Source organism: Crotalus tigris, unplaced genomic scaffold (assembly GCF_016545835.1).
Source record: "Crotalus tigris isolate CLP2741 ecotype Arizona unplaced genomic scaffold, ASM1654583v1 scf7180000018016.4438896, whole genome shotgun sequence".
NCBI classification, from domain to species: domain Eukaryota; kingdom Metazoa; phylum Chordata; class Lepidosauria; order Squamata; family Viperidae; genus Crotalus; species Crotalus tigris.
This window is the reverse complement of record NW_024096778.1, coordinates 1,350,321-1,365,038: the sequence shown is the minus strand read 5'-3', so window position 1 is coordinate 1,365,038 and position 14,718 is coordinate 1,350,321. Positions and strand designations below refer to the sequence as shown.

Genomic DNA, 14,718 nt, shown 5'->3' with positions numbered 1-14,718 from the left:
TATTTATTTGTATATAGCAATACCATACATGATGAAATATGTACTGTAGGTTATAAATGTTATTTTAATGACATGAATCTTAGTTTATGAACATCAACGATCCTAAATATTTTTTTCTTCTATCTCTAGGTTCAATCCATTGAATCAAAATTAGATTCATTACTAGACATTTATCAACAGGTTTTGAAGAAAGGATCTGTGTCTGCATTGACTTTAGCTTCGTTTCAAATGCCGCCTTTTGAATGTGATCAAACTTCTGGTTATCAGAGTCCTGTAGATAGTAAAGATTTGTCTAATTCTGCTCAGACTAGTGGATCTGTTTCCAGATCAGCCAGTGTCAACATGCCATGTGGCCTACAGCTTATATTGACACCAAATGAATTCAACACTCAAGCTTACTATGCCTTTAGTCCAATTATGCATAGTCAAGCCACACAGGTGCCAAGCGATGGATCTGTAACTCTGTCCACTAATAATGCACTAAACCAAATAAACCAGACATCTAAACCAACAGCACCCACTACATTACAGATACCCCCCTTTTCATCAGTAAAGCATATCAATAGGCTGGAGCCTATTAATTTTATTCCTGTTAACACACAGGAAAATACTCCTGATGTCACCACTTGCCTTGTTGCTTCAAAGGATAATGGACAAAGTGCACAGTCCAGCATGACAAAGGATCTTTCATGGAGAAAAAGCCTTGATACAGAGAGTGAACCTCTAGTCTCTGTGAAACCAATAGTACAAATGGATATAGAAAAATCACTGTCAGTACAAAATCTTATACCGTCAACAGCTGAAGAACTGAATCTACAGATTTCTGGAAGTGATACCAGTAGTTCAAGAAGTAGCCAAGAACTATATAGCAAATGGAGGGAATCAAAATTATTTATAACCGATGAAGATTTGGAAACAGAGAGAGAAAATGAAACTTTTGAAACCATTACCCACCCATTAGTGGAAACAACTCTCTCTACTGACTCTCTAAGGACTGGAATGTCAAGATCATCTCAAAGTATTTGCAAGCCAGGAGACAGCACAGATGTTCTCAGCCTTCCTCATGTCAAACTTAAATAACATTTTGTTGGTTTTGTTCAAAGCTAAGTAATCCTTGCAAGGCATGGACATTTTGAAAACCCTTTAATTATTTTTTAAAAAATAAATTAGTCCAGAAGAAAGGCACTTGTATGAGTCCATATATTTTAGTTGCATGTAAATGCATGTGTAGATGATGGAAAATATTCTAATTTATACCTACAATACATTGGCATTTTCATTTACTACAGCAGGTATAAATGAGTTACCAACAAAGTTCATGTTAGTTTTATTAAACATTTGGAAACCATTGAGTTTTTACAGCTCATAAGTAAATTTCAGATAATAGGAAAGTAATTTTGCCACTGGTTAAAAGCTATTTATTACCTGAATTAGATTGTATCTATGTTTACAAGGGGGAGGGAGGGAGTACTATTTGCAGCTGCTAGTAAGAAAAACCCACAGTATGAGATTAGAAATGGCTGCTAATTGCAAGATAAAATTATTCAGCTATTTTAGAAGAATTTTGATTTCTATATTCATTTGATGATGTAGGTACAAGATTGAATCAAAATATTTTGCACAGCACTTTTTTAGTTTTTTGTGACTGAATTATTATTATTACTGCTACTACTGCTTCTTTACCTTCTCCTTCTATGAACTGTTCAAAATTCCAGATCATAATTGTTGATCTTCAGTGTGAAATTTTCTCTCTAACTTTCTAAATTCATAGATGATCTTGTGGATCTAAACTATATGCCAGAAATTCTGCAAGAAATAGATGTAATACAGTGTAATTATTATTTAAATTATTTTCTGTGGATGAATGATAGCACAATGAAGTTAGCAAAAAAGAGAAAGTGATGGATGAAATGGGGAGATAGAAGAAAAACGGTACATAAGAAAGGAAATAGTAATTATAATACAATTATAATTGTTATACAGCAAGGTTAGATAAATAATACTTTGTTTAAAAATTAACACGTGCAGGATCAAGTGAGGCCTAAAGAACATAGAAAAGGAACTTAAAACCTTATAAACTGAAGACTGTTTATCTGTCCCCTCATAAAAAAAAAGTCTAATAATCCAACTGATCTGATGGTGCTGAACATTACCTGTCAGGTATGTATTGACAAGAGCTGAAAGTCTGGTCTGTTTTTAGTATAGGAAACTAAAAACTAGTGCCTCCTTCTACTATATTTCTAGGAATATTCTCTTCCCAAATCCAATCCATACTACTCTGTGATACTGGCAGAAGATTTTTGTTCTTCCAGACTCTCCTTTTTACTCCTGACAATACAAGGAGACAATACAAGGAGACAATACTAAACAAAGTTACAATTTCATAGCTCTGTTTTGCCACTGAATTATTAAGAGCCTAATGCTGTTTTAATTGCTCTTCTTACTGATAAGCCAAATTTGCTATTGTATTCATTATTGATGTTCACACACCCCCAAAGTACGTCATGAGCAACGTGTCTTCTGCTTGATATTCTCTCGATTCCAGAGGCATTCCACAAACTGAAAAGTGCTACTAGCTCAGTGTCTTGAGTCAGTCCTGCTCTGAAAGTGAAGTTATACATCAAAATATCACAAGAGTCTTAATCATGATTAAATGCTGCAGATTGTGCTACAAATTAAATTGTTTACTCCATTAATTTCTGCCTCTTTTTATATAGATAAATTGTCTGGATGTTAATCTTATTCTGTGAAAGTACTCATAAATTGTAAAGTGTTTGTACTATTTCCTTCATATAAAGATGATGAATGCTATTCGAGTTTTGGTTTGGTCAAAGCTCATATGATAATTTCCAGGGGAAGGTCTTGAAGCACACGGCCAGTCTTTTAATTTCTCATAGAATATTTTATTTTATAATTTCAGTCTTGAAAGGTGATGTTGGCAGCATATTTGGCAACATTTATAATTGAAACAGTTAATGCCTCTGAACTAAGCTGCTCTTTTTCAGTTGACTCTGTCTACTCTAGCTGCCAAACCAAATGAAAGAGGGGTATTGGCGAATTCTATACAAATAGTCCTTGACTTACAATTTCCGTTGTAAGCAAGGTGGTTGTTAAAAGAGTTGCACCCAATTTTATGACCTTTTTCTGCTAGGGTTGTTAAGTTAATCACACAGTCACTTAAGAGTCTGGTTTCCTCCATAGATTTTGTTTATTGGAAAACCATTAGGAAAATCGTAAATCACAGGACCACAGGATGTTGCAACCTAAATGCATGTAGGTTGCCGAGCACCTGAATTTTGATAAATGGCCAGTGGAGATACTGTGATGGTTTAAGTGCAAATGCCGGTTGTAAGTCAATTTTTTTTCAGTGTATTGCAACTCTGAACAGTCACTAAATGAATGGTTGTAAGTCAAGGACTGTAATACGGCTGTTTATAGGGATGAACAGTCTCTGCCCTTCCTCCCCTGTGAAACCTGAACCTACAGGTACTCGTTCCCTTCCCAAATCTGGCAAAAATACCAAAACTACTTCCAAATTGGGGTGTATGTGCTGTGTGGCCTGCCAAAGATTTTAAAAATATGGCAGTATTCTCTGTAAAAGCCCTCCCTCTTTCAGTGTTTTATAGTGCCTTTTTATGCTTTGTGTGTATTAGCCTAAATTTGCATTAAAGCTTCTCGGAATAGCTAATGCAAAGGAAGAAGGCAAACAACCCATTTAGTGAGACATTTCCCTTTCTAAATATACAGTTGAGAAAATTATCCTGCCATATATCTGCACGGACACCAACCAGCCTTCAAAGCCCCATTTCCAGTATCAGCAGAGTAGTTTGCAGTTTGGTGATTCTCTGCTATTATTGCCTTAATTAAAAGACATGGCTGAGTCTTCATAATGTTAATTATGTATATAATGTCTGTGAAACTGAATGGCTCTTAAAGGGACACCAATCAGGAATATCCTTACAAACTTACAGCTAACATTTATATTACCCCAGCCCCTTGTTCATGGGAAGATTTTACAGGTAATGTTTCAAAAAAAATCCTTTGCTTTTTTTTTTTACTGCTGAAAGTTTTTTTAATGAATATATGTAAATTTTAACCTGAATATTAAATAGGAGAATAATGTTTCTGACTGTATCCTCAGGCTGGAATTCTTATACGTAGCTGGAAGTCTTACAGTGTTGAAATTCTTTTTCCTACCACAAATAACAAAATCAAATGTTAACAAAAAATCCTTATTTAAGTATTTACTGAGCTCCTGTTGTGCCCTTGCTTACAACGGAAAAAAGAGTCTTCTTTTTTCTTGCTGAATATTACTGACTATGATAATAAATGTGCAGTTAGGGATAAAGTGGGGAACAAAGCCAGTATTTCCACTAATATTCTAAGAGCCTTCCAGTATATCTTACAATGCATTGCTGCATAAGAAAGCTATAAAAAGAACCTCACAAAATGGGGAAAATCTAACCTTTAAAAAAAACTTGGGGGTTACAGTATAAATCGAAGACAGGGGTCTTAATCAATCCAAGCCACCTCCAGGGGCTGACTGCTATCTGTAAGCAAGTGAATGCACCATTCTGCAGTGCAGAATAAACTGGCCCTGAATCACTTGGGGTGAGTCTGGAGGCCTGGTGAAGAGTCTCTTCATCCTTGATGTATACAAATATTTTAATTGTCCTGACCATATCTTTCAGCCTCATTAGGTAGACCAGACAGGACGCCATGACAAGATGAGCTAATTCTACTTTATTATAAAGCTACATCAGCAGAACCTTTAGCAAGTCTGAAAATGACATTCTCCCTTCCTCTCCTTTAACAGCAAGAAACTAGGGAAAGTCTGTTCTGAGCCTCTTGCATGATCCATTATCCAGCTGCAGACTCTGCTGTCTCTCATCTGATCATTTCCTAGGCAGCGCTCCTTGGCCCATTCTACCAAGGTTTTTCCCCATATGCCATTAAAATTTAGTGTTCCTTGCTTGAAGAAGGAATCAAGTAATTTATATTACATCCCTAACAAATATTTGTTTTTTTCTGGTTTGTATTTTATTTAACTATGAATAGCATTTTCCATTATAAGGCAGAGATTATACACTTTTACTAACACTGGTCAACTGTTTATTTATACAAGATTACATAAATCGACTGCTGTCATTAAATAGTGTGACAGATACTTAATTGTCTTCTGTGACTAGGGAAATTATTATTATCTCTTAAAATGTGCTATATCCGGATTCAGCCTTTGTTCTAAATAAATATTCCTATTTGTTTCCTCAACGTAAGAGTTGTGCCCATTTAAAGTATAGAAGTTAAAACTATTACTTTTGCTAAGTATATCTTTAATCTGAAAATGTTGGTATTCCAATTATTTCCTGAGGAAAATTAATACTTATGTCACATATGTCACATTGACTCTGAACATTAATGTACAAAATACCAAATAGGGATAAAGGGAATAAACTTTTTTTTTACAAAATGTTGAAAAACGTAGAATTTAGGAGACAAAAGAAAATATGTAAGCAAAAGAATAAAGAAATATGAATCCGTTTTCTCCTATTTGAACTACAGTGAGTTAAATGGGGCATACTTCATAGGTTGTACACATTAATTAATGTCAAGATTGCTGTAACTTTTTAAATTGTTCAACAGTATTTACAAAGTTCCCAACCATTTAAATTTGTATTTATTTCCATAAGCCAAAAGCCACCAGTATCGCCATAAAGTTCAGGCCTGGCCCAGAGAGAGCAATTGATTCTCTAACTATGATAAAATATAAAGGACATTTCCACCGATGTTAGAATGGCTTCAACCATCACAATAAAATACAGCGTTCATTGTAATTACATGATAAAATGTCCATATTATTGTTAATAAAATTGATTTTAAAAACTACGATTAATGTATTGTGTTATCTTTAAGAAACAATAGCAAATGGCCTAAATTCATGTGTTTGAATGATTTAATCTGTTAGCTGTGTGGCTGAACTAAGAATATGTTAAAAAAAAAAATCTTGCCTAGTGGCTGTATCTTTGGTATCTTGGGTATCTTCTAAAGCAGCGGTTCTCAACCTATGGGTCGCGACCCCATTTGGGGTCGATCGACCATTTTTCGGGGGTTGCCAAAGAAGGCGATCCGCCATTTTCTCCCCTCAGGGGGCGGCGCCGCGCATGCGCGCCGCGCATGCGCAGAACGTTTGTGTGACGGGGGTCGCCGTCACACAAACGTTGAGAACCACTGTTCTAAAGCTAATAGAGAGCAGGAAAGAAAGAAAAAGTAAAAGAAAAGAAAAAATACAAAGATGTGGCTTCTAATCTTCCTTAAAACAGTTAAATTTAGCTCCATTTTTAAAGTTACATTACTCTCTTCTTTCTATAATCTATTCTATCTAATCATCAAAACTATAAACCATAAGTTTATTTTCTTCCTGCTTTACGCAAAACAAAGATATTGAGCTTTTTTTCTGATCACATTGAATGTGGCTTCCCTATTGACTTTGCTCATCCAAAGGTCATAAAACATGATCACATGACCCTGGGACACTGCAACCGTCATAAATATGAGACAGCTGCCAAAAGCCTGAATTTTAATCACGTAACCATAGGGATGCTGCAACGGTCATGTGAAAAAGTGTCATAAGTCACTTTTCAGTGCTGTTGTAGCTTCAAATGGTCAGTAAACAAATGGTTGTAAGTCAAGAACTACCTGTATACTACTTGGTATACCTGAGTCTCATTCCAAGCAGCAGATCCATTACTATTCAGTTGTACGGGGTGTACTGGATTTGCTTCAACAACACTTCCATGTTTTTGTATAGTTCATGTGTTAGCATAGCCAACAACTACTAACGGGTGTACATTGCTATTGTGCAAAAACCAAAGATTTCTATACAACAATATGTTTAATTTAGTGGAACATCCTGCCTCCAGAAGCAGTAAATGCTCCAACACTGGAAGTTTTTAAGAAGAGACTGGACAGCCATCTGTCCGAAATGGTGTAGGGTTTCCTGCCTGAGCAGGGGGTTGGACTAGATGACCTCCAACGTCCCTTCCAACTTTACTACTATTATTATTATGTGCTAAAATATAAGGATAAATTACAAGTTATTTTCATGATGAGCAGCCAAAAATCAATAAGATACACCCAAAACTTCAGGAAGCAAAATCTTTGTTTTTCAGTGCTATCAATAACTACAAATATTAAGATTGAATTGTTGTGAAAAAGACAGCCATGTATTAAATGTTGGCTTATTAAAAATCTATCAACTCTCAGCCTTTGAATTAGCTTTGTATTAAAGGAGAGGCATAATGGGGAATATCCATATGTTTTAGGCTTGTTTAAAAGTCAAACCATTACACTGAAAAGCAGTCAATGGGGAAACCAGACTCATTTAACAACCATGTTACTAATTTAACAACTGCAGTGATTCACTTAACAAATGTGGCAAGAAAAGTCGTGAAATGGGGCAAAACTCACTTAACAAATTTTTCACTTAGCAACATAAATTTGGGGCTCAGTTGTGATCCTAAGTTGAAGACTACCTGTAGCGACCAGGTTTTGGTTTTTGCATCCACTTGACTTGTTCTGAACACTAGGGTTTCCCCTAGCCCAAACACTTGAAAATAGTCTAATACAGGTAGTCCTCAACTTACAACAGTTCATTTAGTGACCATTCAAAGTTACAAAGGCATTAAAAAATGTGACTTACGACTGTTTTTCACAGTTACGACCTTTGCAGCATCCCCATGATCATGTAATCAAAATTGCTTGGCAACTGGTTCATATTTATGACGGTTGCAGTGTCCCAGGGTCAGGTGATCATCTTTTATGATCTTCTGACAAGCAAAGTCAATGGGGAAGCCAGATTCACTTAACAACCAGGTTACTAACTTATCACCTGCAATGATTCACTAAGAACTGTGACAAGAAAAGTCATAAAATGGAGCAAAACTCACTTAACCAATATCTCACTTAACAACAGAAATTTTGGGCTCAATTGTGGCCATAAGTCGAGGACTGCATTAAATGGTCTTGGTTGGATCCACCTTCTATATCAGTGGTTCTCAACCTTTCTAATGCCGTGACCCCATAATACAGTTCCCCATGTTGTGGTGACCCCCAAGTGGGTGTGGCCACCAATAAGAGGGAGTAGGACAGCTAAGGAAAAGGGGGGAAAAATGGCGGACAGCATGGTTTGGTGACCCCCGTGAAATGGTCATTCGACCCCAAATGGGGTCCCGACCCACAGGTTGAGAACCACTGTTCTATATATACCAGTCTTTGGCATCTGAGCAAAAAATTAAGGGAACTGAAGTCCCCAAGCATCTAAGGCATATCAATTTTGAGAAAGACTATCTTAAAATACATAGATATTGTTTTTCCTACAGCAGAATAACACAACTGCTCCCCAGGCATTTTGGACAAATGTCTCTCCCCGCCGGATATATATGAAAATAAAGGGGAGATCCTTTATTTATACAGTAGATCCTCTTAGGAAGGGAGGAAAAAAAATCTAAATCTGGTTTTCTGCTATCCAGCCATGCCTCTTTAGAGCCATCCTCCAGGCAAGTTTATTTGAAAGAAAAACTGCCTCACGTCCAGTCAGATTTGTTCCCAGATAAATATTAGTCTTAAGCCTAAAGCGAATAATTTGGGAGAGTGAGAAAGCCGAAACTAGGAAAGAAGTCCCTCCACATGGGACTTATTCTGCAATTAAAACTTCCTTCGAAACAAGGTACACAGGGCATCACCCCGCTTACTTGCGAGTAATGGTGACTATGAATAGCATTTTCCATTATAAGGCAGATTATACACTTTTACTAACATGGTCAACTATTTATTTATACAAGATTACATAAATCGACTGCTGTCATTAAATAGTGTGACAGATACTTAATTGTCTTCTGTGACTAGGGAAATTATTATTATCTCTTAAAATGTGCTATATCTGGATTCAACCTTTGTTCTAAATAAATATTCCTATTTGTTTCCTCAACGTAAGAGTTGTGCCCATTTAAAGTATAGAAGTTAAAACTATTATTTTTGCTAAGCATATCTTTAATCTGAAAATGTTGGTATTCCAATTATTTCCTGAGGAAAATTAATACTTATGTCACATATGTCACATTGACTCTGAACATTAATGTACAAAATACCAAACAGGGATAAAGGGAATAAACTTTTTTTTACAAAATGTTGAAAAACGTAGAAATTAGGAGACAAAAGAAAATATGTAAGCAAAAGAATAAAGAAATATGAATCCGTTTTCTCCTATTTGAACTACAGTGAGTTAAACGGGGCATACTACATAGGCTGTACATTGTATAAAAATATGTAGAACGACAACCAGCTGAATTGTTCTTGCTGAGACATTATAATAAAAGGTGATAATTAAGCAAAAAGATCAATAAAGGAGAGTATTTGTAGCTCAGGGTTGAAATGAGGGATCCTTGGAGTTCTCTGAGCTTGCTTGCTTTCTTGCACATGTTTCATTACCCAACCTAGGTAACATCATCAGTACCAGTAAGGAGTGCAGTTTATATTATATTCTGCCAACATTGGTGGGGGTAGTCTTAGAGATTCTTTGGGTGGGCTGTTTGCTGTTGGCTTCTTTGGCACTTTACTTGATTAACCTTGGAGTTAATCTACCCTGATCTGGTTGCTGATTGCTGGTGGAGAGGTGCTTGGGTGTAGTTCCCTTTTTGGGCTGGGTGGATAGTCTCTTTTGCAGAATCTATAGATGTTGTTAGTGTCTATGTGTCTATTGATGGCTGATTTGTCAGAGTGCCAGGCTTCTAGAAGTTCCCTGGCATTTTTGGACTTGGCTTGGTCTAGGATGGTCACATTTTTCCAATTGATTAAATCTGTCTATATGTTGTGAAATTAAAGAATGTTCATCATGGCTTCTGACAGCTAGTTGGTGTTCATGCGTGCATTCTGCCAGTCTTCTGCTTATTATTCTACATAGTGGGTGTTGCAATTCTTGATTAACCTTGGAGTTAATCTACGCTGATCTGGTTGCTGATTGCTGGTGGAAAGGTGCTTGGGTCTAGTTCCCTTTTTGGGCTGGGTGGATAGTCTCTTTTGCAGAATCTATAGATGTTGTTAGTGTCTATGTGTCTATTGATGGCTGATTTGTCAGAGTGCCAGGCTTCTAGAAGTTCCCTGGCATTTTTGGACTTGGCTTGGTCTAGGATGGTCACATTTTTCCAATTGATTAAATCTGTCTATATGTTGTGAAATTAAAGAATGTTCATCATGGCTTCTGACAGCTAGTTGGTGTTCATGCGTGCATTCTGCCAGTCTTCTGCTTATTATTCTACATAGTGGGTGTTGCAATTCTTGATTAATCTTGGAGTTAATCTACGCTGATCTGGTTGCTGATTGCTGATGGAAAGGTGCTTGGGTCTAGTTCTCTTTTCGCAGAGTCTATAGATGTTGTCAGTGTCTATGTGTCTATTGATGGCTGATTTGTATTCTAATTGTCCCTATTTGGTTTCCTGAGTGGTGGTCAGGATCAAGGCTAGCCTTGGGGAAAGGTGGGGAATATAAATTGTCTGTGGCTTTGTGTTTTCTAACTTAATCCTTAATCCTGTCAATTCAGCCTGACTCAGTCTTCTAAAGGGAGTTACTTGAGGCCATTCTGGCTGGGAGGCAGGTATTACTTTAGCTTCTCTGGATGTTTTTTCTTTCCCTTCTCTGGGGGCTTGGAAATAAAGGGAGGTGGATGTCTTATGATTCTTCCTATGCAACTAAAGCCCTTCAAAACACTTTAAGCAAACCAAAAGACCCCAGATGAAACATAAGGATTGCAACACCCAGTATGTAGAATAAATAAGCAGAAGACTGGCAGAATGCACGCATGAACACCAACTAGCTGTTAGAAGCCATGATGAACATTCTTTAATTTCACAACATATAGATAGATTTAATCAATTGGAAAAATGTGACCATCCTAGACCAAGCCAAGTCCAAAAATGCCAGGAAATTTCTAGAAGCCTGCCACTCTTGACAAATCAGCTATAAATAGACACATAGACATTAATATCTATAGACTCTGCAAAATAAATTATCACCCAGCCCAAAAAGGAACAAAAATACCCAAGCACCTCTCCACCAGCAATCAGCAACCAGATCAGCATAGATTAACTCCAAGGTCAACATCAGACTAACAATCAAGTAAACAATACTCCAATCAAGAAAGTGCCAAAGAAGCCAAATAGGGCAGATGTTTGGAACGGGATTAATTTTATTTCTGCTCTACCATCTCTTATTTTAATAGGGTTCAGATTAATTAATGTCAAGATTGCTGTAACTTTTTAAATTGTTCAACAGTATTTACAAAGTTCCCAACCATTTAAATTTATATTTATTTCCATAAGCAAAAAGCCACCGGTATCGCCATAAAGTTCAGGCCTGGCCCAGAGAGAGCAATTGATTCTCTAACTATGATAAAATATAAAGGACATTTCCACTGATGTTAGAATGGCTTCAACCATCACAATAAAATACAGCGTTCATTGTAATTACATGATAAAATGTCCATATTACTGTTAATAAAATTGATTTTAAATACTATGATTAATGTATTGTGTTATCTTTAAGAAACAGTAGCAAATGGCCTAAATTCACGTGTTTGAATGATTTAATCTGTTAGCTGTGTGGCTGAACTAAGAATATGTTAAAAAAAAAAATCTTGCCCAGTGGCTGTATCTTTGGTAACTTGGGTATCTTCTAAAGCTAATAGAGAGCAGGAAAGAAAGAAAAAGTAAAAGAAAAGAAAAAAAAATACAAAGATGTGGCTTCTAATCTTCCTTAAAACAGTTACAAATGGAGCTATAAATTTAGTTCCATTTTTAAAGTTACATTACTCTCTTCTTTCTATAATCTATTCTATCTAATCATCAAAACTATAAACCATAAGTTTATTTTCTTCCTGCTTTACGCAAAAAGTCTATAAAGGGTGTCCAGTCTGCAATAAACAAAGATATTGAGCTTTTTTTCTGATCACATTGAATGTGGCTTCCCTATTGACTTTGCTCATGCGAAGGTCATAAAACGTGATCACATGACCCTGGGACACTGCAACCGTCATAAATATGAGACAGCTGCCAAAAACCCGAATTTTAATCACGTAACCATGGGGATGCTGCAACGGTCATGTGAAAAAGTGTCATAAGTCACTTTTCAGTGCTGTTGTAGCTTCAAATGGTCAGTAAACAAATGGTTGTAAGTCAAGAACTACCTGTATACTACTTGGTATACCTGAGCCGCATTCCAAGTAGCAGATCCACTACTATTCAGATGTACTTGGTGTACTGGATTTGCTTCAACAACACTTCCATGTTTTTGTATAGTTCATGTGTTAGCATAGCCAACAACTACTAACGGGTGTACATTGCTATTGTGCAAAAACCAAAGATTTCTATACAACAATATGTTTAATTTAGTGGAACAGCCTGCCTCCAGAAGCAGTAAATGCTCCAACACTGGAAGTTTTTAAGAAGTGACTGGACAGCTATCTGTCCGCAATGGTGTAGGGTTTCCTGCCTGAGCAGGGGGTTGGACTAGATGACCTCCAAGGTCCCTTCCAACTTTACTATTATTATTATTATGTGCTAAATCAGTGGTTCTCAACCTGTGGGTCGGGACCCCATTTGGGGTCGAACGACCATTTCACGGGGATTGCCAAACAAGGCTGTCCGCCATTTTTTTCCCCTTTTCTTTGGCCACGCCCCTGGTACCTGGTGATGTATAAGTGGTTGGGGGTCACCACAACATGGGGAACTGTATTATGGGGTCGCGGCATTAGAAAGCTTGAGAACCACTGTGCTAAATTATAAGGTTAAATTACAAGTTATTTTCATGATCAGCAGTCAAAAATCAATAAGATACACCCAAAGCTGTTCAGGAAGCAAAATCTTTGTTTTTCAGTGCTATCAATAACTACAAATATTAAGCTTGAATTGTTGTGAAAAAGACAGCCATGTATTCATGAAGGATCTAAATGTTGGCTTATTAAAATCTATCAACTCTCAGCCTTTGAATTAGCTTTGTATTAAAGGAGAGGCATAATGGGGAATAGACCATATGTTTTAGGCTTGTTTAAAAATATTTGTAGCTCAGGTTTGAAATGAGGGATCCTTGGAGCTCTCTGAGCTTGCTTGCTTTCTTGCACATGTTTCATTACCCAATCTAGGTAACATCATCAGTACCAGTAAGGAGTACAGTTTATATTATATTCTGCCAACGTTGGCGGGGGTAGTCTTAGAGATTCTTTGGGTGGGCTGTTTGCTATTGGCTTCTTTGGCAGTTTACTTGATTAACCTTGGAGTTAATCTACGCTGATCTGGTTGCTGATTGCTGGTGGAGAGGTGCTTGGGTGTAGTTCCCTTTTTGGGCTGGGTGGATAGTCTCTTTTGCAGAGTCTATAGATGTTGTCAGTGTCTATGTGTCTACTGATGGCTGATTTGTCAGAGTGCCAGGCTTCTAGAAGTTCCCTGGCATTTTTGGACTTGGCTTGGTCTAGGATGGTCACATTTTTCCAATTGATTAAATCTGTCTATATGTTGTGAAATTAAAGAATGTTCATCGTGGCTTCTGACAGCTAGTTGGTGTTCATGCGTGCATTCTGCCAGTCTTCTGCTTATTATTCTACAGAGTGGGTGTTGCAATCCTTGATTAACCTTGGAGTTAATCTAAGCTGATCTGGTTGCTGATTGCTGGTGGAAAGGTGCTTGGGTCTAGTTCTCTTTTTGCAGAGTCTATAGATGTTGTCAGTGTCTATGTGTCTATTGATGGCTGATTTGTATTCTAATTGTCCCTATTTGGTTTCCTGAGTGGTGGTCAGGATCAAGGCTAGCCTTGGGGAAAGGTGGGGAATATAAATTGTCTGTGGCTTTGTGTTTTTTAACTTAATCCTTAATCCTGTCAATTCAGCCTGACTCAGTCTTCTAAAGGGAGTTACTTGAGGCCATTCTGGCTGGGAGGCAGGTATTACTTTAGCTTCTCTGGATGTTTTTTCTTTCCCTTCTCTGGGGGCTTGGAAATAAAGGGAGGTGGGTGTCTTATGATTCTTCCTATGCAACTAAAGCCCTTCAAAACATTTTAAGCAAACCAAAAGACCAGCAACCCCAGATGAAACATAAGGATTGCAACACCCAGTATGTAGAATAAATAAGCAGAAGACTGGCAGAATGCACGCATGAACACCAACTAGCTGTTAGAAGCCATGATGAACATTCTTTAATTTCACAACATATAGATAGATTTAATCAATTGGAAAAATGTGACCATCCTAGACCAAGCCAAGTCCAAAAATGCCAGGAAATTTCTAGAAGCCTGCCACTCTTGACAAATCAGCTATAAATAGACACATAGACATTAACATCTATAGACTCTGCAAAATAAATTATCACCCAGCCCAAAAAGGAACAAAAAGACCCAAGCACCTCTCCACCAGCAATCAGCAACCAGATCAGCATAGATTAACTCCAAGGTCAACATCAGACTAACAATCAAGTAAACAATACTCCAATCAAGAAAGTGCCAAAGAAGCCAAATAGGGCAGATGTTTGGAACGGGATTAATTTTATTTCTGCTCTACCACCTCATATTTTAATAGGGTTCAGATTAATTAATGTCAAGATTGCTGTAACTTTTTAAAGTGTGTAAGTATAGTAATAGTGGCTGCGGTTGGTGATAATTTCCGCGGAAACTTTTCGTCCC

General features: G+C 37.1%; 1 protein-coding gene across 4 annotated transcripts in view; it reads left to right on the top strand.

The window, feature by feature from the left end:
* Positions 1–5,886, top strand: part of KCNQ5 (potassium voltage-gated channel subfamily Q member 5) — a 330,024-nt gene extending 324,138 nt beyond the window's left edge. For all 4 annotated transcript variants that reach the window (XM_039346645.1, XM_039346644.1, XM_039346643.1 and 1 more), the window contains one exon: positions 130–5,886. In XM_039346645.1, coding sequence (XP_039202579.1) covers positions 130–1,080 — 951 coding nt within the window. In that variant the 3' untranslated portion in view covers positions 1,081–5,886. The remainder of the gene's footprint in view (positions 1–129) is intronic.
* Positions 5,887–14,718: the final 8,832 nt, after the last annotated feature.